Source organism: Orbicella franksi, chromosome 14 (assembly GCF_964199315.1).
Source record: "Orbicella franksi chromosome 14, jaOrbFran1.1, whole genome shotgun sequence".
Classification (NCBI taxonomy): domain Eukaryota; kingdom Metazoa; phylum Cnidaria; class Anthozoa; order Scleractinia; family Merulinidae; genus Orbicella; species Orbicella franksi.
Window position 1 is genome coordinate 6227822 of NC_138158.1, and position 24423 is coordinate 6252244.

Sequence of the window (24423 nt, forward strand, 5' to 3'; positions counted from 1 at the left end):
AATACCTGTGAAGCAATAAAAACACACATTGGCAGGTGTACGAGTTGATAACTATACATTGCGATAAATAAAAAGAAAAATGTGAAGATTTTCAAATAGTTTCGTAGATAAAATAGGAAATTAAAAGTTTGTAAAAACTACCTAAGCTAAGAGAACGGCTAGGACAAGAGTCCGAGAAAAAACTACGAATATTTCATCGAGAGTTGATCGCGCGCTCTCGTGCCGCGCGTTCATGGAAACTAGACACCGTGACCGTGTGCACACAAACTTGGCATGACATCAAAATGCGAATAAATGTGGACGGCTGGGGAATATTTCGTCAATATTAGAGCCAAAAGCAAAGGAATTCTTCGTATATTGGTAAATTAAAGCAATGAGTGGTTACCCGAAGGTAAATCATTATCACTGATTATGAAAATTGTGTTTATTACTCGAAGGTATGTCTCCATGAAGTTCGACATAGCTTGATCTACTGCAATGTGAATGAAAGATCCCAGCAAATTTTATTAATGAAGTCTTTCTTTGCAGGTCGCTTCTACAGCCTGACATGGATCTAAAGTGGGTGATATCTGAGGAGGAGAGAACTCGCCACGATGCATTGTTTTACAGCCAAAGACCTCAAGACAGATATCTATCTGGTACGCGGTGAAATATAAAATTCACCAGGAATTTTTTTAATATGGCGGTTAACACTCAGCTATTCAAATATTTTTAATATTTCAGGAGAGCAAGCTCGTTCTTTATTTATACGATCGAAATTGCCTCTACCGGAGCTGAGCAAAATATGGTTTGTATAAATTTATATTGGTTATTTTACTCTTGTATTGTCAAGAAATTAAATCGATTTTTGGTTGCGCGTTCGTGAGATGTTTTTCAATGCAAGGCAAGGCCATGCCATTGAGCCTGCAAATTTGTGGTCGTAATTTTCTATTTAGTGATTTTGCTAACGACCCTTTTAATCTAATACGACCTTAAGCAGTTTCCATTAGAGTTAAAACCGTTTCCCAGTAACAGACATTTATTTATGAATCCGGCGCGGCAGATGCCGAGAATTAGTTCTGTTTTTCTAGAATCAACGGGATGACGGTTTGTGTTGAATACAAATATGTATTGTGTTTTTGTTTTGTACAACGGCTGAGATATTATCTGGCAAACACAATAAAACTTGTATTGTATAGGACATTGTAGAAGCCCATTTGACGTCTTGAATCTGCTATGTTGTTAGAGAATGCTGTGGATAACGTTTCTAGGTTCTCTTTGCATGGAAGTTGGGATGACCCTTCTCACTACGAAGGTTAACCCCCCTTTTTAGCATGCATGATTTCACATTAAAACAATGAAGCCTGCTAAAGCGTGGGAAAATAATAAACTTTGTTAGTTTCTTTAATGGGGCTTACTTCCTTACAGGAGCAATACAATTTTATGAAAAATTGTAAGCCTGTAGTGGTTGTATTAAAAATGTTGTTTTAGGAAGTGACCTAACTCACACTCATAACCTCATGACTGAATTCTCATCTCATTAACACATACCATCAGTTTTAATCCTCTCAATTATTAACAATAGGGACTCACAGACAATCAGAGTGTGATTTTGTGTTATATGTTATATTTAAGTCTTGCAGTGCATTGCTAGTGGCTTTCTTTCAAGAGTGAAGGAATTTGACAGCATGAAACCAAATTATTTACGAATTTTTTGTGTGTGTTCTCTCAAATTTGTATCCAGAATTAAACATAGCAAAATTTCTTAGGAAAGCAAGTAACTGTTTCACTCCAATGACAAATGACATGAAAACATACTGCACAATCACTCTCAAATACAATATTGTCCCCTGAACAAAATCTATAATGAAATGGGTTTCTTTAGTTTTATCCAGTGTGTATAGCTTCTTCATGCTGTCAAGAGAGGCAATCAAGTTTTGGGTTCTATGGACAAATCTTTGTTTACAGTATTTGTCTTATTAGCATGAGCACTTCGTTCGCTGTCTGATCAAGCCAGAAAAATACCAACTCTAAATACTGGAAGGGCATTAGGGCAAAAAAAAAAAAAAATTTTAGCCAACTTGCTTCTCATGCAAGCTGTAACTGTAAAGTACTAGCTCAAAAGTCATTTTCACAACCCCCCCTCCCCCCACCCCCAGAATTACATCTCTTATAGTGCTTCTGTTATTTGAGTTTTCTCACAAATTTTTCAAAGAAACCTTACTTGCCTGTTAGGCGAGTGAGGGACAGAATGCATTAGCATGACTGGAAAATAGATTGGCCTCGGGCTATTTGGACGTGACTTTCTTTGCACGCTGGGGCATGCATGACACGTTTGACTGTCCTAAGGAATTTTAGCAAAATATATTCAGGATAATGATACTTGAGTAATAATTATTTTATGATATGGGTTTGAGAAACTTACAATTTTTCATTCAATGTATAGGATCATTAGCTGTACTTTTGCCTCTCAAGACATTTGCAGTTTTCTTTAAAGGCAGCATCTTCAATATTACACCCAAAGAGCTAAACATTTCACAAATTACCAAGTTTTAGAAGCTCTATACTGCTTGGAGTTCTTTTTCCAATCATGAAGGCTTCTCTCTACAAAGACATAAGCTAATGAGGCAAAATGTAAGCAGTGGCATAGGCAAAGATCTCTTATATTTTCCTAAACATTCTCATCCGCAGAGGCAGTACTCCTTTCGGTCAGCACCAAGAATCGCAGCCTCTGGGCCAGTCCAACACCGAAAGTCCACGATTCATGGACATAACACCAAATTTGGCAAATCTGATTGGCTGAGAATATGAAATGAATACTCTGCGTATGCTCAGAAAATTGGGTCAGGCCAGAGGTCCCGATTCTTGGTGCTGACCAAAAGAAGCACGGCCTCTGGGGACGAGGATGTTTCCAAAATTGAAATACATGCTCTAAATGTTGAAGCTACAATTAACACCATTGTCATGAACTGTCATGTTAACAGGAAACTTGCCGATGTGACAAGAAACAACAAGTTAGACATTGCCGAATTTGCTGTAGCCATGCATCTTATTCAGAGTCGTCTAAAAGGCACTGATATTCCTCTCAAGCTGCCACAGACTCTGACTCCAACGCATCTACCTCATGTGAACATTCCTGCAGTGACCGACGAGGAGAAAGCAGTGTATGAGAAAGCTTTCATGTGGAAAAATAATGAGAAGACAGGATATATTGATGGTAAGGCTGCGTGAAGTGTCCCTATCTCTTTCTTACTTTCAGGACCTGCATTTAATAGTTGTGGTTCAATTAATAATTACCCTTGGTACAATCTGGTATTTTCCTTTGTTTTATGTTCATTATGATAAAACATTGGAAAATAACAAGGGTAAAATTGAATCACAAAATATGCATTTATGTACAGAAAATTATATCATATTGCTTTGGCAACACATAGTGTCTATTAAGTTATTTCTTTTACTGTATTGCAGGAAGTTCATGGACACAAAGTTGTCTCATTTTGACTCAGAAGTTTAAGTCCTTTCTTACATTAACTTTAGGAATTTCAAAATTAAACTACACTTAACAGCTTTCTTTGTTTGGCTTGTTTTAAAAGGTTGATATTTAGAAAGGAAGGGAATCAGGGTCCAAACATTTTCAGCATTGGGAATTGAAAGTTGCCTGGAGAGTTGTTTTTCTTTTATTTATAGTTGTACAAGGTCTGTAGAAAGTCTGAGCAGTTACATGTAAACTTTTCTTTAAACTCTCACTACCTAAGTTGAGTCTAGAATGTCCAGTTCCCTCTCTGAGATGCACCTGCAGGGAATCATGGTAGTTGTATTCATCATCTTGGACTGGATATTTGTTTTGATGAATACAACTACCATGATTCTCTGCAAACACATCTCATAGAGGGAAATATTGGCCATTAACTGGATGTTTAAAGTGATGGCCATAGTAGGGAGGTAAAACGGAACAGGGATCAGCATGAAGCTGGAACTGAAAATCCAAGCAGTTGTGGAGCAGTGACTGATTTAGAGAGACAACAAGCTCTTAGCTGTAAATATATTAAAATATTGTACATCCCACCTGGTAATTTGGGCCAACAAAATCATAAACCTTGTGCTTTCATCTTCTACTTGTTGCTAGCCTCAGTTTACAAATATTATGCACTCTTATCAAGTGAGAGCAAGTTATACCTAAAGGTGTGGAACACAACTAACAAATGGGTGTGTTAAATTTAAAATATAGATCTTTCCTTGTGAAGCAGTGTTAATTAACTTTTAAACAGTCTCAATACCAGAGTTATGTATTATTATTCCAGCTGAAACAGCCTGTTCTATTCTTACTGGGTCTGAACTTCCAGAGGATGTTCTGGCAAGAATTTGGTGAGTTGATAAAAAATAACAAGTAAAATGTAGATTACACTTAAGAATTATTAGTAGTCTTCCATGGCTGTCAACAAGTTTTGAGTCACTTGTTTCCTTGATCATCATGGTCAAAACAAACTTGTTTCTTTGGTAAGTTAAACAGACAAAAGACAAATTCTTACCTGTACACATCATGGGCTAGCATCAAATTAACTCAGCTTTGAACAATGTTATGTATTACAGACAATGTAATGACAGCTCTGGAAGTACTGGTAATGACTTTCTTGTTTGTTTTTAGTAACCATACTTCTTTATCTCTCAGAACATTATAACAAGTGTCTTACTTTAATGGGGGGGGGGGGGGGGGGAGGGGATAGAAACCATTCATGATTGATAGTTGGTAACAATTTTGTTTTTAGTACCATGACATGTTAAAACAAACAGAACAAAAATGTTAAAGTTGACCTTTGAAAGAAATCTTGACCAAGGGAAAATGGTGACTGCGCATACGCCGTTTATAGCCTGACAACAAACTGCTTATTTTATAATCATAACAGTACTGCAATATAAACTGTTTATGTTTGATCAATATGGGTTGAATTGCTCTATTTTACAGGAACTTAGCTGATATTGACCGCGATGGAAAACTGTCTCTTGAAGAATTTTTCATAGCACTTCATTTAGCAAGATTTTCTAAGCAAGGTAGATAAAAAATGATGTTGTATAACTTTCAGTACATGACTCATATGCAAAGTAAATTAATTTTTTTTGTCAAAGTTTAGATTTACATGTAAAAGAATATTTTTTCTTGTTCAGAACTCTTTAAGCTTTATGGTTATTGCAACTTTGAACAAGTGAAATGAAACTCTAAGGTCTTTCAGTCAGAAAGTTTTCATCAAGAAATAGATAACACTTTCTGTGTTTCTATCAAGTAATAATAAACACAAGTGAAAGTTTGGGAGAACAGGAAATGCTGTGGGAACACCAGCCAATAGCTGAGTGTTTCCACAGCTTTATCAAACACCTTGAAGTTCATCAAAAATACCTAATGCCGAACATTGTATTTTTAACTCTCTTCTTGGTGTTTGGAATGTTGTCAAACACAATCTCTTGTGAATGACATAATTTATTATGTTCAGGGTCATAGAAATCAGTGTTGCATTGCCTTCTGCAGGTAACTCACTTGAAGGGAGCTTAAATGCAAGGTCAATTCTTAGCCAGCAGGTAAATCAATTTTCATATCCTTTCTTTTTTGCAAGTACCTTAAAACTGCTTGAAGGTCTAGGTTCCACTTAATATATTTAGATAATTCTGTCACATATAAAATGGACTAGAATCAGTTGAAAATCTCACAAATAGAAAAGGTTGGATTCTTCTTTTCTTTTTTTGCACAGTAAAAGGTAGGTAAGGGTATAGTCTGCTTATGAGCCAAGTGGCCCACCAGGCCGGAGCTTATCCTGGTTTCTGTAGCATGAAGCGACTAGGGGTATTTCTACTCCCCCCTGGATGGGATGTTAGTCCATCGCAGGGTTACCCCCAGCATTAAGTTCGCCACTACTTATTTATACACCAGGGTGGAGAGAGGCACTGTGAGAGTAAAGTGTCTTCCCCAAGAGCACAACACAATGTCCCTGGCCAGGGCTCGAACCTGGACTGCTCGATCCGGAGACGAGCACACTAAGCATGAGGCCACCGCGTCTCCCACTTTTCTTGCACACTTTAGAAGTATTCAGCTTTTTTTGTGGAATGTTATTCCATAATCTCTAAACATGTTTGTGAGTCCCCAGCCTCTGACACAGATTATTAATAGTAAGTTGTTAGTTCCTCCTTGTACTCCCATACTGCAAACATCAGTAAATCAGTTTTTTACTTCTTTTATCATAATCTTGAAATAAATTAAAGTGATGTTCTGTTTTGTTTAAATAAAGTTTATGTCTATGTATGTCTATCCTGTTGTGGACAGGACACTTCTTTGTTGCGTGTTAACCCTCAGCTCTCTGTTAGATGTCACCTGTTTATACTCCAAAGGGAAGATCAATAAAGATTACAAACTAAGAAAGGCCTTTGCCGCACTTGTTCAAAGGCTATCCAGTGGATAAGTGTTAACAAAACAAACCACACTATCCACTGGATAGTGATTTATCTGGTGGATAGCATTATCCAAAATTTGAACAACCTCAGCCTTTTCAAAAGCCCAGGGCTGGTGGATTTTTCAGTTCGTCGAGTGGATTCTGTCCATCAATCATCTTATGGTAAAGATAAAAGGTAAAGTCTGCATGCGAGCCAAGTGGCCCATCAGGCCGGAGCTTATCCCGGTTTCTGTAGCATGAAGCGACTAGGAGTATTTCTACTCCCCCCTGGAAGGGATGCTAGTCCACCGCAGGGTTACCCCCAGCATTAAGTTCGCCAGTACCCATTTATACACCTGGGTGGAGAGAGGCACTGTGAGAGTAAAGTGTCTTGCCCAAGAACACAACACAATGTCCCCGGCCAGGGCTCGAACCCGGACTGCTCGATCCGGAGACGAGCGCACTAACCATGAGGCCACCGCGCCATCTTATGGGCAAGTGGCATTTCTTAGAAACACTTTTTAGGAAATTCAAATTGACACCATCCTAACTGATACTCACTATCTCTTATTGTTGGTGTATAGCTGACAGAGGAATGTTATGAGAGCAAGAAATTGAGGTTTGTACATATTAATACTAATATTGCTATAATTCATCAGTTGGAATTTTTATTTTGCTCCAGGCAAATTTATACATACCTTCCAAATGCTTCTTTTTGCAGGAAAACAAATCTTGTAATTTTTCCCTTTAGTTATGTTCTTGGTAGTCCTCCCTATTGCCTTCATTTTACATGTTTTAACACAGTTCTCCCTGAGGTTTCATGCAGTGTAAAAACTAAAAGTGAAAATGATTTCTTACAGTTTAAAAGGAAGTTCATTTCAAGGCCAGGAGAAGTTGTGTTTGAAATGTTTGTAATATCACAGAGTGAATTGATAAAATATGGGGGAATGTAATAACTATCATTGAAAAGTAAGAGTGCTGTACACAGGTAAAGTGGCCTATACCATTCAAGCATATCTGGGTTTCTGTAGCATGAAGTGACTAGGAGTATTTCTACTCTCCCCTAGATGAAATGCTATTCCATCGCCCCACCGAGTATTGAATTCACCAGTACCCATTTATGTACCTGGGACTGGAGAGAGGCACAGTCAGAGTGCAAGTGTCTTTAGCCCAAGAACACAATGCAATGACCTTATTCAGGGCTCCAACACAGACCGCTTGATCACGAGACCACTGTGCTCAAACCACTAGTTCACTGTGTCACCCTAAGAGTGGTAAGACTGAGTTTTCATTTTTGTGTTGCAGACTCGCAGAGGTTCAAACAGAAAAGCGGAAACGTCTTTCACTTAAGGTAATATTAATATTAAGGAATAACTTTAAAGTTTGTGGATGAAACCCTAGTGTGTGGTGTGTGACCATTCAAATGAAAGCTATTGAGCAGTACTTTCATGTGGTACTGTTTATTATGCTGTACAAGGTCGTTCTAACTTTGAAGTCTGGGGATAAATCCCTAGTGTGTGACCATTCAAATGAAAGCTATTGAGCAGTACTTTCATGTGGCACTGTTTATTTATTATTCTGTACAAGGTGGTTCTAACTTTGAAGTCTGTGTATGAAACCGTGGTGTGTAACCACACAAATGAAAGCTATTGAGCAGTACTCCCATGTGTTTCTGTTTATCTTACTAAACGAAGTGGTTCGAACTTTAAACTGTATAGACGATTATGTCAATGTATTCACCATATGAAAGCTATGTTGAGATTTATAGCATGTGGTGCGGTACGTTGCTCAATGTTTCCCAAGTACATGTAGAATGAAAAAGAAAGTCAAACTTTGATCTTCCATTCGCTTTAGAAGTAGGCTTAAGTTTTGATGGAATATCTTTCAGATCGCCTAATAGCCTGTGTAGCAGTCTTTTCCGCTTCCTTTCAGGCGAGCGGGAGTCGCGCGACTGCACGGGGACAGAAGTAACAAGAAAATTAGTGGCAGGGGGGAGCACCCCCTACCCCCCGTTCCTAACCTTTTGCTCTCGTCCCACGCGTTGGCGCGACTTCTCCTTGACTCTCGCTTTCTCCCGCTAAGAGGAAACGGAAAAGACTGCTACGCAAGCTAATCGTCTAATGGGTTTACATGCTTTTCGTTTCTGTTGTGCTAGGAGAAACTGTGCCATGAAATAGCTGGTGACGTAGAGGAGGAAACCATGGCTCATAAGATCCAAGACGAATTAGATCAGGTTGAAAGACAAGTTTACGTGTTGGAAAAAGAGGAAAATGAACTAAGACGGGTAAGAAAAAAGACTTAACCAATGAAACGTTCTGTTTACCACCTTCTCTCAATTTAATTTCCATTTCTTGCATACTATGGGGAACGTATCCAGTCAGAAAACGTGTTGAATGTTTTTTAGTATCAACGGCGTTTTCCTACCATTTTCTAAAGTGCCGCATGCCAGCATCCGTCACAATTACTTATTTTTTCCCCCCAGAACTTACTCGCCGCGTTGTTTTACCCACCCCCACTCCCGACGGAGGAGGGGTTCGGGGAAGAAAATATGTAGACAATAGCCCCTACTCGGCACACAAATATCCTCGGATATATTTGTCCGCGGACATTAACTGTTCCGTGAACTGTAAGGAACGGATAATGTCCAAGGACAAATATCCGAGCAAATTTTCGTGCCAAATGGAGGATATTGTGTGGATTATTCTTCAAATATTTTTCGCAACAACACGCGCAGTTTTGAAAATTGGGAAAAAATCACTCCGATATTCCTCGGTTTTAACTGGAGAATATTCAGTCACGTGATGCGTAACTTAGGCCAATCGCGCGCGAGCGAAAATATTTGGTGGATTATAAGCTGTGATAATCGTCAGAAACTTTTGAAAAGCACACCTAAAAAGTACAAAAATCTTTTTTGAGCGGGAGGAAGGATAGGCAAAGCAAGGTTTTAGTTTACCAGTGTACCTGGGTACCATTGTAGACTCGGCAGACTCACTAATTACTGATTTGTCCAACACGAAAATTGTTTCGTGGCGACGTCGATCTTTCTGTTTATGTGCTAAAACGTGTTCTAATCTATAGCAAAGCAGGATTTCCTAAGTGGTGCCAAGAAAAGATTTTTAATCACTAAAATGACTAGAAAGTGCATTGTAATGCTTTGAAAACTCTTTATCCATATGCATATAAATTATTATAATACAAGTAAATAAAGAACTCAACTTGTTATTTCGATTGGAAACACTCTTTGTCATGTTAATATACCATCATTAGCATTGATAACTTACAATAGTTCCATCTTTTACCACTCTGTTATCGCTACAGTGTTCCGACAAGTTAAATCTAATAAATTGGAAGTTTCGTTCGTTTATTAAAGTTGCAAAATTCAAAGTTACTAGAAAAATTAACCCATGAAAAAGAATAATCCACAGAAAACATTTTAGTCGTTTTAGCACAACCATAGAACAACTGAGTAGTGTGCACCTGTTACTAAGAATGAGGTATAAAACTAGGCCGTTGTTTCGTTTGTTTTGATTTGGTTAATAAACTGTAGTTTTAGTTGCACCTCATTCTTTGCATGCTTTCTTGATAGTGTTTTCTCGAAATTTCCACCTCAGTTCTAAATAGCTCTAAGTGATATTTTCCTCGTAACTTCATAGTGTTAGCGACACTTGAGCGCCCAAGCGTGCTTAACAGCCGAATTAGCATGTGTTCCCGAACTTGACTGATTTGCATTTTCTTCCAGACCTTGCAGCAGTTGAAAGACAAGTCGAAGAGAGAAAGTTTCAAGCCGTTTGACCGAAGTTTTCTCATAAAGCGCCAGGCTACAGGTGAAGATATCTTTCGCGGAGCGAGCAAGAAATACAAAGCGCCTCTTACAGATAAAGTAGACGAGGAGATACAGAAACTGTGGAGAGAAAGTGGCGACTTGAGCGGTAATACCTCCCCTTTGTTTTGCGTGACTGAATAACAGTCGGCTTTAATCCCACTGGCGTTTCAGTCTCACGATTCTGCTTCCGTGGTGTTTGTACGACTTAATTACTCGCCTTGGCCCGAGCAAAATCGTCCTTAAACTGCAAAGAGTTCTGACGGAAAAGTAAACATTGACCGGTAGCCATTTTGACGGGTTTTGTTCCGCAATTATACTAATGTACACGCTCAAAATTTCACTCAATCTTAAAGAACTTCCCTTTCAAGGCCTTTACAGCTCCAATCTCTCTCTCAGACATGTTTGACAGATGGAGAAACAAAGACGAGATTTAACGCAAACGCCAAACGTTTAAATGCATATTTTGCTGTTTGTTTTCCTGTAGTTTGAATAATTACGATCACGTCGATTAGAAACTTGACAGAATGCTATTTGTGAGTTGAATTCTTTTCCACTATTCCATATTATTTGGAGAAAACTAAAGAATTGAACTGTCAAATTTTTGTGTCGTCGTAAAATGAAAGATAATTGCTGCTTGCCTCGTTTCTAGAAAGTACTACTTATGTTTTAATACGGGTTATTGTGACATGTTTTTGTCGCGAGGCTATAATTGTTACAACCAATGCGCCATGGTTAGTCAAGTGCAATAATCTTCGCCTGCATGTATGTAATTCTTCTTGCAATGCAGCACATTATCTGCCAGATCTTGCCATTTGGATCATTGTGAAGTGTTTCTCTCTCAGGACGTGAAGTGCTATTCATAGATTTCTTTCTTTAGCTACCTATAACAGGTGCTATTCTATTTTCACCAGTGAAAATCTCTATTGACACGTTTAATACAGTGATTTTCATTTAGAGGCCATAGTGCAGTAGAGTTTTATTTACGACTCTGTATCGACCGATGGGGAGAGTGTTAAATTGAGTCATAATAACAAATCCAAGAATGATTAAATTGAAAAAATACTCTATTTACAGTGAAGTACAAGTTATTCGACGGACATCGGTCGGCAAACTGTTAACATGTTGTTTCGATAGATTGTACCTTCCACACATACCAGCTCATTTAGCTTCTCGAAAACGTAGAAAGCAATGCAATGACCGCTTTGTGTTGCATTGAATTTATATTTGCCGAAGCGGAAAATTTGTTCCTTCGACAGTACATTAGTCACTCGCATGCTAAAAGAACCTGACGTACATTACAACTTAGCGCGAAATTTTGGACTGTGAAATCTTGTTGCTAAGCAATGCCGCTGTCTTTGAAAAAAACAAATCGTGGGCTCATTTCAGTGCAATTCTCTTTCTAACTAGAGGTTTTCAAAAAGTTGTATCTCTGAACATTTTTGATCTGTGTGAAGTTTGAATAACAGGTTACTTGTGTTTTCGGGTTACTGGCGTGTTAGTAGTTTTGCTACTGAGGTCGACACTGTGGTCCAAGTTATTTTGAAAAATATAGTATATTAATTTATATCGGTCCTATGCATTTGATCTTTAGCCTCTATAGGCGTTTTTATTCCCAATAGAGTCGTCTCAGGGAACGGGCATTATATTTTTGATGAGGGGTTTGTGTAATTACCAATTGAAAATAATTCCCGCACAAAATAAAACGAGAAAAAAATCTATACTCCTAAATGACACGTACATTTATGGAGCAAATTACTAAAAAGTTCTTGCACGATCCTGACATTCTAAAATTAACAATTCTTCCTCCACCCTGATAAGAAATTCTTGCTCAGAAAAATTGCCCAACCTTTCCCCTTTCACAAATATAATGGTTCTTCCGACATGAATTCTTTTTTCCAGAAATGGCAGTAACGCACATGTTTGTCTTAAACTCGTATATTGCGTGACCGCCTTACTGTAAACAGTGTGCGAGCAACTTTGCGTCCCATTTGTTGTGTCAACAGATTTTGGTGCTTCAATATCAGAGGAGCCTTCAGTACCAGTGTTAGACACAGCAAATATCAGGCAAGATCAGTTTGGACGTACAGTCATCGATTTGAGTGAAGACCACGAGCCTTCTAGCTCCAATTCCTCCGAAACATCTCCTGGTTCAACGTCCCCGGCCGCTAATGGAGTCAGCAACGGTATAGATACGGACAGATTGCATTCTGTTTACTCAAACAACAGCGAAGAATTGAACCAAAGACGAGACGAAACTTCTGAGTCGATAAGAAAGGAAGGCCAATTTCAGGACAGCAACAAAGAAGCGGAGAAGAAATCACTTGACCATGCTGTGCAGGTAAGTTAATACAGAAACGTCTTAAACAAATAAACCAAAGAACGGACGAAACCAATGTATTTCAGTTTTCTACTTGACGAACTACGAATTTTAAACATCCATGGTTTAATTGTTAACTGCCTTTTGCTTTTATTCCGGCAGTGTTCGACTAGAATATCATTCGATCGAGGCGTTTCTCACGTGAATATGCTTGACACACAAGGCAATACCGCCAGAGGGCGACTGAGGGTTTTAGCAACCATCGTTTTCACGTCGAACGGCATAATTATCATGAATTTTCATTATTATTATATTTATTCTTTCGCATCTTTTCGAAAATCGTTGGACGCTGCAACTTTCACCCAGTCTTGCAAGATGAATTTAATCTAAGCTAACAGACGTTTTTCGTCAATATGCTCAGTAGACAAGCTGCAATACTGTTAATATGTTTTGCCTGAGGCACACTATTCACCCCGGAGGAATTTGAAAACGGAGGTTTCACTCCGAAAACGCATCAAATGTTTTCCGTCCACACTACGCCGGAAGAATTCAAAGACGCAACAATCACCGGTCATTTTGGATTTGTGTTTGAAAAAACTCAGTCAGGGAAATCACGTGATTATCGTGACGCCATCCTTTTCGAAAAGCTCCGTTTTCAAAATGTTTTCCGTCCACGAGAAAACGAAATGCCGGTGTTTTGAATTTCCTCCGGTTTGAAGAGTCTTTTCGAAGAGTTCCGTTTTCGTGACGGATTAATGTGGACGATGGGCCTAACCGTGAAAATAAAGCTGTGTTAACGTGAATGTGATATTCTGAATATTGTCTTCGTAAAGACTGAACTGAAAGTCTCAGTATCGGGAAGTAATCACCACATGAGCTAACAAACCAATATGGCGTTGACTCGCTTTTAATTTTACACTCTAGATCATTTCCGATTTTGTATATGAAAACAAGTTTTACCACAATCAGGTTTATTTTCATGAATAGAATTTATAGGCTAGAAACTCGGTTATTTAAATTTGTGTCCACAAAACGTGTTATTGGCATGGCTAATTTTATTTCCAAAAGAGAGTTGTTTCTATGTTTCTCTTGAGGATTTGACGTCATGGTTGCGTAATTGTATCTCGAAAAATTTCGCCTTCCTCCTTCGAAATCATTGTTCTTAATTTATATTCGTCTCAGTTATTTCAATCCTTAACCATCCTTGTTCCGTTTTGATTTATTATCACTTCTTTGATGTTTTTTCGCTTTATTAAATTATTATCCTAAGGTTCCCTTCGATATAAAGGTAAAAATGCCTTAATTCGTCATGATTTAGTTCATGTCTAAACTCTATTTAAAACTATTTGTTGCTTGCCTTTAAACTTGTGTAAGCACAAGTTTTTTCCCCTTTCTAATCCCGTGGTAAACTATTATTTTTAGCTTCCCTTCGACATCTTTTGTTCAACGCAAAAGTGTGTTAATCTATCGTGAAGCAGCTTTTTCAACTTAATTTTAAACTCTTAGTTACTTGCTTCTAAATTTGTACAAGCACAAAATTTCTCCCCAATCAACCCATGAACGCATAGTTTGCCGGCTCTATAAACATATAGGAGCATGGATTGCTCTCGACTTTCCTCTCCATGTCCTGTGTTTCGTTCGCGGGTCTATTTTGTCCGTTCCTGCAGTCTGGAAGCCTGGAACTTAATAAACCTTTCGCTTCAATACGTACGAACAATAGTACCAGAGCGAGGCTGGGGTGGACATTTTCATACATTTGCTGTATTTTTGTCCACCCTGACCTCGACTCGGCGTCAGTGTTTGTTGGAATGCGATAATTGGAAAGGTCTGTTATTTGGTACTGAAGGGGCAACAGGATAAAGCTAGAAAATAGATAGAAGATTATTCCAGTCTTATGTTATCACCTTTTTCTCTTGTTAGGACAACAATAGCTTTTTGTCCATGAACGGCTCGTCCCCAAGCCATCCGCAGCCCACGATAAACGGTGATTTACCCTCGGGAACGAAACAGCTCATAGACTTGGAATCCAAGAGTATTGGCGACAGTACTAGTGACACAAAAGCTATGAACGGAAACAGGACTGACGACGAGAAAACGAGTTCTCTTCAGATGCCGGCAAACAATGACGCATATACAACGAACAGGGAAAGAGAAGCCTCTTGGTATAACCCGGGAGAAATAACGACGAAACCAAGTTTAGTAGAAGAAACAGTTCTTGTCACCACGGCACCAACTGCTCAGTCTTCCGCGACAAGTAGAATGGATGGCTTGTTTCTAAAACTGGACGAGGACGAGGGATTGCTTGGAAACCAAGCTAGGTATGGTGGTTGTGTCTGTCTGTCTGTCTGTCTCTTTGTCTGTCCGTTTCTAAAACTAGAAGAGGACGAGAGATTTCCCATAAACGAAGGTCAGGTACTATGTTGTTTACTTCTGTTTCTGTCCGTCCGTCTGTCTGTCTGTCTGTCTGTGCGTCCGTCCGTCCATCTGTCAGTCAGTCCGTTCGTCTGTCTGTCTGTCTGTCTGTCTGTCTCCGTCTCTGTGTTTGTTTGTTTACGGTCGGTCGCTCGGTCGTTCCCTCATCTCATATCCAACGCGCGCTCGTGGAATAATTGTGAAGTATACCACTAGGAAGTACCGTATAACCAGTATTTACGGATCTCTGCTGTTTGTTGCAGAACCACAGACGATGCCAAGTTGAGCAACACCGGAGGAATATCGCCGCGCAGTTTGACGCAAGAAGAACTAATCCCTTTTGTTTTGGAGGAGAAGAAGAGAAAGGATGAGGAAAGAGCAAAACAGAGGGAGTTGGATGATGAAATGCGGCGGAAAGCTCGCAAAGAGCTTGATGAACAGGAGGAAGAACATAAACGAATTGCTGAGCAGAGAAGAGTGACGTTCGAGGAAGAACGACGAAAACTCGAGCATCAAGTTTCTCTGGCGCAGGAAAGGCAGGAGGTGAAGAAAGCCCCGTTATCTAAGACAGAAGCTGGCAGAGTCATTGAACAAGAACTGGAGGAGCAGAGAATACGGGAAGAATTGACGCGTATTGAGATCGAGAAAATCAAAGAAAAGGAAAGAGCTGAGATGGAGAAACAGAAATTGAAGCATACGAAAAAGGACGAACATCCGTCCGCGTTTCAAAACAAAGATCTCGTTCAGAAACCAACATTTGACGAGAAAAAAGACTTTCTAGACGGCGGTGATTTTGAAGGGCTTCGGATTTCCTCCAAACGGGGGAGTGTTATCGATTTAAGCGAAAGTGATGGCGGTGTAAGCAATGAGGTAGATAAAAGGCCTGTTGAAAATCGTCTAGTTCAGAAGCCTGTGTTCAGTCAGCCGCAGCCACAGCCGCAACCTCAGTCGCAGACCCAGCCCGTTATTCGCAGAACGAAAGATACCACAAAGGCAGCAGTGAACAGGAAGGCTGAGAATCGGAAAAGCTTCGTTGAGCTGGAGATTGAGAGGCAGAAAGCCAGGGAAGAAGAAGCTAAGAAGGAGGCGGAAGTCGCGCGGCGAATTCAAGCGAAGAAACAAATGGAGAATAACAAAGGTGTTGAAATAGGAAGCGATGAAGTCAAAGCGAAAGAGCATAGTCCTAGAGAAACGTCTCAGACAAACGGATTGGGTGGGAAAACGGCTTCAGTGAAGAAACAGACTAAACTAGAAACAGTTGTTCCGCAAACGAACGCGGTCATTGTCGAGTCACCTCCTGCGGACGAGGTCGATGCTAAACAGCGAATACAAAACGGGGCAGACAGCAGTGAAGTGCAGTCAAAGAAAGCGGAGGACGAAGAGGCGCGACGGAAAAGACAAGAGGAGAAAGAACTGTTTAGACAGATGCAAGAAGAGGAACGGAAGAGAAGGGAAGCACAGAAAGCAGACCTTGACAAAATAAGGAGAGAGGTCGACCAGAAGGAAGCCGAAGAGTTGATGCGTTTGAAGCTGTTAAAAGAAGAAGAGAGGAAAAAACAGCGAGAACACGAACGAAGGCTAGCAGAGGAACGCCACAAAGACAATGCTGAAAGACAACAGGGCTATGAGCAAGAAGCAGCATCGAGGAAAACAGCCTTTGCTGCACATAAGTTGATTCTCGAGCAGCGAGTTTTGAAAGCATTAGAGGAGAGTAAACAGGAAAATACACTGCCAAGAAGACGCGCGTCCAGTTTTGAACACCCGACCGAAGGGTTCGATCAAGATGAACCCGCCTCTAAAACAGAAGCTAACGAGGAATACACCAGCGTTGGGGTTAAGTTAAGGAAAGCTAACTTCGAAAAGGCAGGAGCGAGGAAGGATTCCAAGGAAGAGTTACGAAAGAAGCGATATTCACTCAATATTGAGCGAAACTCACAGCCGGGATGTGTCGGCAAGAAAGCGCCGTTTTCCGCTGACGATGTGTTTGGTAAAGGAGCGCAGGCTCAAATCGAAAGAGAAGAAGAGTTATTGCGGCGTGTTGGAGGAAGGGAAGGCAAATTATCCAAAGCAAAAAGCGTAGGAGATTTGTCTTTGAAAAAGGGACAAAATGACGATAGGAGTTCATTCAATGTTCTTCGAAGAGTTTCGTTCAACGGAGACCAAACCGATGCAGTCGACGGTTTGCCGACGTTTTCCGATTCAAGGATACAAAAAGAGCTAGAAGAACAGCGCATGCGTGAAGAGTTCGTGAAGAAGGAGATTACAGAGAGGGAGAAAAAGCATCGCCTTGAAGAAGAGAAAAAGAAAACAGCTGAAGTTCCCGCTACAAAGAAAGAGATGAGTCTGAATGAGATCAAAAGAAATCCACTCCCCAGCAAAATTCAGGTGAGTAAGTTAGAATGCTTCAATGCGATTTTCCAGATGGTCACCTTAAGTCCTTTATGATATGTTTGGAGAAAACAGTATGGCAGGTCGCTTTGCGCGCTCATTTTAGCCCCGTTGAGATTCGCGCCAGAAAAGTTGTGTGATCTATCTGATGGTTGTCACGGCGCGCGAAAATCGTTATTGCGTGACAACCAATCTTTGAGAGACACTTCAAGGATCTATGCGTCATCAGTATCAACGTGGTTGATAATAGGCACGCGACCCTGTGACTGATCTCTCTTTACTGCGGATAGCTAGGGTCGCGCCCTATGTGTCCGTCTTAGAGAGAGCTCACTGTATACACCAAAAATATATAAGCCTTGCTCAATTGAACAGGTCAAATTTGTTCATGTACATGACTATTGTATTTCATCAGGTTAAGAAGCCTCCATCAAACCGAGACTCTCTGACTCATTCAATGGCTGCACACTGGGAAACTGTGTTACACTCTCAAGAAGGGACTGACGTTAAGTTAGTTCTCAAGTCATTAATAATTTATCAAGTTTAACGTTTAAACAAAGGAAATCATGACCGAGACGGTGTTTGGACATCTGATCTTAATTAGCATAGATTTTTACGGTATCATTTCTTTATTTTCTCCCTAGTCTTAGTTTCGATTGAGAAGATATGATCAAACACTCAAGACAGTGTCTGACCACATTTCCAAACACCTCGAAGTTCGTCCAAAATATTCCGCTACGCGTCATATTTTCAACTCTCTTCTCGGTGTTTGGAAATGTGGTCAAACACGGTCTTGAGTGTAACTTCTCTGTTTAACAAATGGTAAACGCCATAGCGTGCACTATTGAGTTATGGATGTACGCGGGAGGTTGCTAAGCATGAAAGAAGCGTAAGAGTCGCACGAGGCGATAGCCGAGTACGACTCTAGCTTCTTGAGTGCTTAGCAAACCTCCCAAGTGCATCCATAACTCAATAGTGCACGCTATGGCGTTTACCATTTGTTTTATAACATAACATTGAGACATTGGAACAACAGAAGTCCTTTTATTGAGCTACATCACAAAAAAATGTTCGTGTAGTCTTACATGACAAGAGAAAACAAGCGCGCGAAAATTCATTCGTGACAACCGTCTGCACACCAGTGACTCGATAAAGTTTCATCTTCAGACAACTGTTAAGACAGTTTCGCATTTCTGGCAGAAGAACGTCGGCCATTACTTTGGAAACAATGTCTGTCAAAAGATTTGCTTTGTAAACATTAGCACACACGTCAGCAGCGTACACCCATGGGCAAATAGTAGACTCTAAATTAACCAGTCAGAGCGCGCGCTTTGTTTTAGTGATGTTATAATACGCGTTAACTAATTGTACCGTGGTTTAGTATTTTAGAGGAAGTGTGCTATCTAGCTACGTTTTGCAGTAATCTTTTTCGTTGAACGAGTTTCCTTGTATCACGTTGTTTAGGGTTGTTACGTTGTTCTGCCTTTTATTTGAGCTAAAAGCTGTTTTTATTTTAACAAAATGACTTTTCATTTTGTATGTGTTGTTTTAGGGATAAGTCGGAGACAAAAAAGAGTAGGATCGAGGTAAGAAATTGTCAGCTTTTTGTTGAACAAAAAAAAAATTCTGCACAGTCTGCGCGAAAAAAGTGCTCTCCGGTCGTCCAGGACCTACTTGGCAAGTAATTTTTTCATTCTCACTTGCCCAGTGACCACGGGATCGGCCAAATCGTTTGCCAACTAGATAATTGAAGGAGCAAACTAAGACTTCCCAGGGCAAGCAAAATTAGAGAGTTACTTATCCCAAGGGGAAGCTGGAATTCAAGTTTTTTTGGATCCGTAGTTATGTTCGTCTTAGAAACACAGGGATTCCAGTTATGGAAAAACATGGACTTAAGATTTACAAGTAAGACAGCGAACTCGAGGTCTTTAGGTATTGACTTGTAATTGCCGAGGGACGAAGCCCCAAATCGAGGAGTCTAATTAATCCGTTTGATTAAACTTTGTTTTGGTAGATCGAGAAAGAAGAAGAGAGAAGAAGGGAAGAGGAACTACAAAAAGAAAGGGAAAACGTTTTGTTGGAAATAAAACGGAAAGAAGAAGCGAGCAAATCAGAGAAGCAGGTCGGTTGAAAGAACAGACACCTTTTTCTGATAGTCTTATTGTAAGACTTATTCGTAAATGTTTGGACTGTTTTTTGATTGGATAATAAGAATTTGCGCAGAGTGATCAAAATCTAATTTTTCCATGTAACGTCATTACATTTTCAAGCATACGGGAGATGAGGATATAGATAATCATCAACTAGGTGATATTGTCTTGATTTACTAACAAATTCTCATAACTAAGATAAAAAGGATACTGTGACTATCACTGGAGACAATTTGTATTTTGAGCTGGAAACTGCAAAACTATAGCAAAGTTTCTATTCCGAGATAAACAACTTGTAAGTAAGATACTGTTATTACGCACATTTTTTTAGTCTGTTACATAAAAATATTGCTTTTTCTTCAGCGAAAAATAGAAGAGGAAAATGAAAGAAAGAGGAAAGCTCAAGAGGAGAAGGTTTGTGTCGTTTTGTAAGAACATGTAGACTTGCCAACTGGAGGGCCTGAAGTCATTTTACCCGGTGCGCAAAAATTCAGTTTAGAAGTCGATTGCTCTACAAACTTTATTTTCTCACTGTAATATTCCGATATATTTATTTTCATTGGTGACACTGGAAACCCAGAAACCCAGTCTGAAATTGAATTAAATCCCTGGAAAGTTACCTTCACCTGATGGTTTTGTAAGTGAAAAGCACGAACTTCCTCTTGGTTTCTCTCCACAAAACGTCCGTACCGTAAAGCGTGGAATAGAGCTGAAATCAATCCTGTAGTATCCAGGGGGGAGTAGAAATACTCCTAGTTGCTTCATGCTACTGAAACCAGGATAAGCACAGTCCTGATGGGTCACTTGGCTCGTACGCAAACTTAACCTTGTTTTTCAGTACTCGTATTTTATTTTTTACATACGTAGTCTTTCGTGTTTACTCAGGTTGTGATATTAATGTTTCATTTTACGTTTCAGGAAAAACGTCAACAGCGAACTTTGGCCATGAAATCGTTATTTGAGAAAATGGGAGGAAAAAAGTGATCAGATTGAATGGTTTTTAAAATCGGGTGCAATTCTTGTAGTTAGATATGTTATGCAGTATGTAGAAAATGGTCCGACTAGTCCGTATGCGCGCGATCAAGGTACTGGGAACGAGTGACCTAGCGCCGAGAGAACAAAAATGAGTTTGTGACGTCATGAATACCTGGGTACTAAGTTAGTGCACTGCGATTTTACTGGATATCTTACAATTTATAGAACAGGTCGCTTGCGACTACTGAACGTTCAAAAAAAATTGCCCCACGCGCTGTTCTGAATGCAGGTTTTATCTCTCAGTAACCCCTAGGGCTGACACCGTTTATCCAGCGTACAAACCGGCTCATCCTGTTTCGTGGGAGGTATAGTTTACGGCTAGCAAACTCACGACAAACTCAACTTTCGGTCATCGTTCGCTGTTTAGACGCCTCGGTGAATGTTTTTCTCTTTATACGAGCGATTTTTATATAGTTTCTTTTTTTCTGAAAACAGTGCGCTTGTACTTTAAATCAAGATCACGCAGCGTATTTATAAAGTGTATTTAATTTGCGTTTTTATTTTTTGTTTATGTCATATTGACCACGAGTAGTCTCGCATCCCAAAGGCTGGTTTCCTTATGATTGCTACCATGGTTACGATCTCCACAGAAAAAGTTGAACGATCGACCCATACGACCACTGATTCCCGAACATCCCTACGATCGTCGATATAGAACGAAAGTGTGTCGTTAAGCAGTCGTCGCTACGATCGTGCAACGATCGCTAGAGAGTGGTTTCCGTATGATCGTAACGATCACAGAACTTTTTATGGCAGCGATTGTAGCAATCATACTGAAACCAGTCTTGATGGATTTTAGGCCCTGTTTACAAGGAGGTATGGTAACTCTAGTGCTAGTCTGCAGTGCGGGCGTCTTATTGGGGCGAGTTAGCGTTACAACCTTGCGACCGCCATGTTAGACCGCCATGTTAGACGGTGGGGGATCCCCTCCCCTATCCTTCCTCTTTCCTATCGTTCACCCCCTTGGTAGAACTTTCTTTCTCTCTCCAGTCTTCCAGTGCATGAAAAATTCAAGATGGCGGCTAAACTTTTTACGATGTGAACGCTCGCTCGAAAAAATCTCGCCTGCTCTGCAGGCTACTCTAGTGCTAGGGTTACCCTAGCAAGAAGGTTACCCTAGCACTCCGACATTTCTTGTTATTCTCATGGACGTGTTTACAAGGCAGGTAGGGTTACCCTGGCACTAATATAACCTTGGGCGGTTGCTTGAATTATTTACTAGGTTAACTGAAGCGTGGCTGGCCAGGGTTGTAGGGTAACCCCTAATTGAAAAATTTTGCTTGTAAACGCGGGCTATCTTTGACCTTCTTGCAAGGGTAACCCTAGCACTAGGTGCTAGGGTTACCCTACTTGCTTGTTAACAGGGCCTTGGAAACCGAAAAAGTGTCCGCGAATTTTCGCGTTTTTATCAGTTGTAACACAGACATTTTGTACTCATAAAACAGCTTAAAGAAGTGACTGGGTTTTTTTCTTAACCCACGAAACTAGTTTTCATAGACATTGCTGCAATTCGCGTGTGAACGAATATAAACAATTTGTACGATCTCCCTTAGATTATTCATATAGATAATGAAAATTTTATTAGTATACGAATTATTCACAATTATAAAAGTTTCTTATATCTCAACCTTATATTGCAGCTACAAAATGTTAAATGTAATGGAATCCGGGGGTAAAATGTTTTATTACAATACTTTGACATAAAAAAGAAAAAGTATGTGTAGGGTGGGTAAATTCCTTTTAATTAATCTTTTCCTCAAGGGTGGAATGGGTAATTATTTTTGTATAGTTTTAGACAAACGTGAATTTCTAATGTGAATAGATAGTTTACTTTATAAAGTTTAGCTGTACCCACTGTTTAGGTCGCCATCTAATTGAGGTGATTGGTATTAAACGACAGATATCGAAAACAGTTCTGTATGCCCTACCGTGTCTTTTGTTTGGGTTTACAATACTCTTGGAGCATTTGACTTTTCACTGTACCATCGCTTGATGGGCTTGCTCTAACTTCGTTCCCAGGGACTCTCTTTTTTTTCGCTCCACTCCCTGGGAACGAGGTTGAACTTGGTTGAACTAGCTTGTGGAGTTTTCCTCATTGGAGAGAGGCCCTGGGAACGAGGTTACTGTGAAACGCGATATAGGTCATACTTGCTGGCGATGCTACCCGAGATCTAAAGTCCGCGCACGATTTCCGACGTCTTTGATCGTAACGAGTGCTTATGTAACCAACCGGATTGAATTTTATAATAAAATAGTAAGCCACTAGCCAGTTATGATAATGCAAAATAGTCCATATCGTGACTACATACACGAAGGGTAAACAAGAGAGCGTCAAACTTTGCAAACAAACATGTTGCAGATGGTAATTTCTTGAAACTTGTCCTGGCCAGTTAACGAGATCGACAGGTGGCTGTATTCACATGTAAAATGATCATATGCGTTTCCATACATTAGATCTAATGAAAATACCTATTATATTTTCTTTCAACAATATTATAATACGTTATACGAACAACTCCTCTGTTAGCTTCTGGTTTATTAATTAGACAACGAAGTTTCATTTCGTGATAAATGTGACATTTGAGCTAAACAATTTAACATCAGTCGACCGATGATGCTACACTTGATTTAAAATTTTCTTTGAATACATTAAAATTTTAGTGACGAATTTGTATGTATAGAGGTGCGGTTTTGAAAACAAGAGCTTCCTCAAGTTATCTTTATTTTCTTGAAAAGGGTGACACCAATCAAGTTGCTTGCCGATTTAAAGCATGGATATGATACGGAAGCTGAAAGAAAAGCGAGGTAATTCCCCATCGTCTGCAGTCCTCGAAGCAGTCATGATTTTCGTCTTCACAGCTATTGCGTTTCTGCTTATTTGGTGATGTCAAGTATCAACAGATGATAGCAACATTACGAACTCTGGCTGGTCTTAAACTGGCTTTTTGTCATGCAAGCTTATTAACTAACCAGTTTGGTCTTGGATGTTGAGGATTCTTCTGTTGTGGGCTCGTGAATCTGTTAATGGAAATATTTTTAAACTGAACTTCTAAGAGATGCAGTCTATTTAAGTAACAAAACGAATATTCGAGGTGTTTCTGGACTACATTGCCAAGGTTTATCTACCTCTATGAACGCTACTTTAAAATTTAGCGCTGTTATCATTATATAAAATGCGAACTTCATTTCTGTTATCAGTTGTATCTGAGGATTTAGACGACTTAAGTAACTCTCTACAGACCCTCAATATAAAGTAGATACATTGTTGAAAATGTATGTCTGTCAGCAATTGTGAAACGTTACTGAGGTTTTAGTCTTGTTCATTTCGAGGAAGGCAATTAAACTTTGGAGCGGGTTCGATACTTCTGGTGTTTTCAGTGAAGTTGACAGCTCCGTGACAGCAGGTACAAACTCTAAAATGTCGTTCAAAGGAGAACAAGGGAAGAAGTTGATCGAAGGGAAATGATTTATCAGTTGAAGGCCTTTGTACCACTAAAAATGTATACTGGTGAAAGAATAGAGGAACTCTTACATAGTAATGACAACAAACTGAAACATTTCCCCTGCGGCCATCCCGGCATCGAAATGAGCACGAATTTGTTAACAAGGGATCACATGTGGAGGGGAGGACACATAGTATTTTCTCTCTTATTCTCTCTTATTAATAATGGAATTGTTACCTAAATGTTTTCGTTGATAGCATAGAAAGAGACATCCCTTAAGGTAACAATATCTCTTGTTACCGGAGGAGCCTCCCTGAACTAGTCAATACCGATGGTAATCTGGTCCAATCTTCCTCCCCTGTCATTGGATGTTTTAGTTTACAGCGTGTCGTCACTCGCGTCACCGTTGTCACACCAGTTAGGGGCGGATTTAAGGGCGGGGGGGGGGGGAGTTGATTAGGTT

General features: G+C 39.8%; 1 protein-coding gene across 1 annotated transcript; it reads left to right on the forward strand.

Annotated features, from left to right (window-relative positions):
* Positions 1-281: 281 nt before the first annotated feature.
* LOC145468086 (uncharacterized) lies at positions 282-22432 on the forward strand. Its single transcript, XM_081451758.1, has 19 exons — positions 282-391; positions 529-638; positions 724-787; positions 2964-3196; positions 4281-4344; positions 4943-5028; positions 5501-5550; positions 6980-7014; positions 7701-7746; positions 8551-8679; positions 10135-10324; positions 12222-12556; positions 14456-14853; positions 15211-17332; positions 17748-17842; positions 18885-18918; positions 19347-19454; positions 19846-19896; positions 20401-22432. Exons 2-19 carry the CDS (start codon positions 548-550, stop codon positions 20464-20466), a joined length of 4197 nt encoding a protein of 1398 aa, XP_081307884.1. The 5' UTR covers positions 282-391; positions 529-547; the 3' UTR covers positions 20467-22432.
* The last annotated feature ends 1991 nt before the right edge of the window (positions 22433-24423 follow it).

What these genes read in the sequence shown, in the direction of transcription:
- LOC145468086 (XM_081451758.1), top strand. Translation starts at nt 548, where the DNA reads ATGGATCTAAAGTGGGTGATATCTGAGGAGGAGAGAACTCGCCACGAT. An exon ending in GGTCAATTCTTAGCCAGCAG is followed by an intron (nt 5,551 to 6,979) that starts GTAAATCAATTT and finishes GTTGGTGTATAG; the next exon opens with CTGACAGAGGAATGTTATGA. An exon ending in TTGCTTGGAAACCAAGCTAG is followed by an intron (nt 14,854 to 15,210) that starts GTATGGTGGTTG and finishes TGTTTGTTGCAG; the next exon opens with AACCACAGACGATGCCAAGT.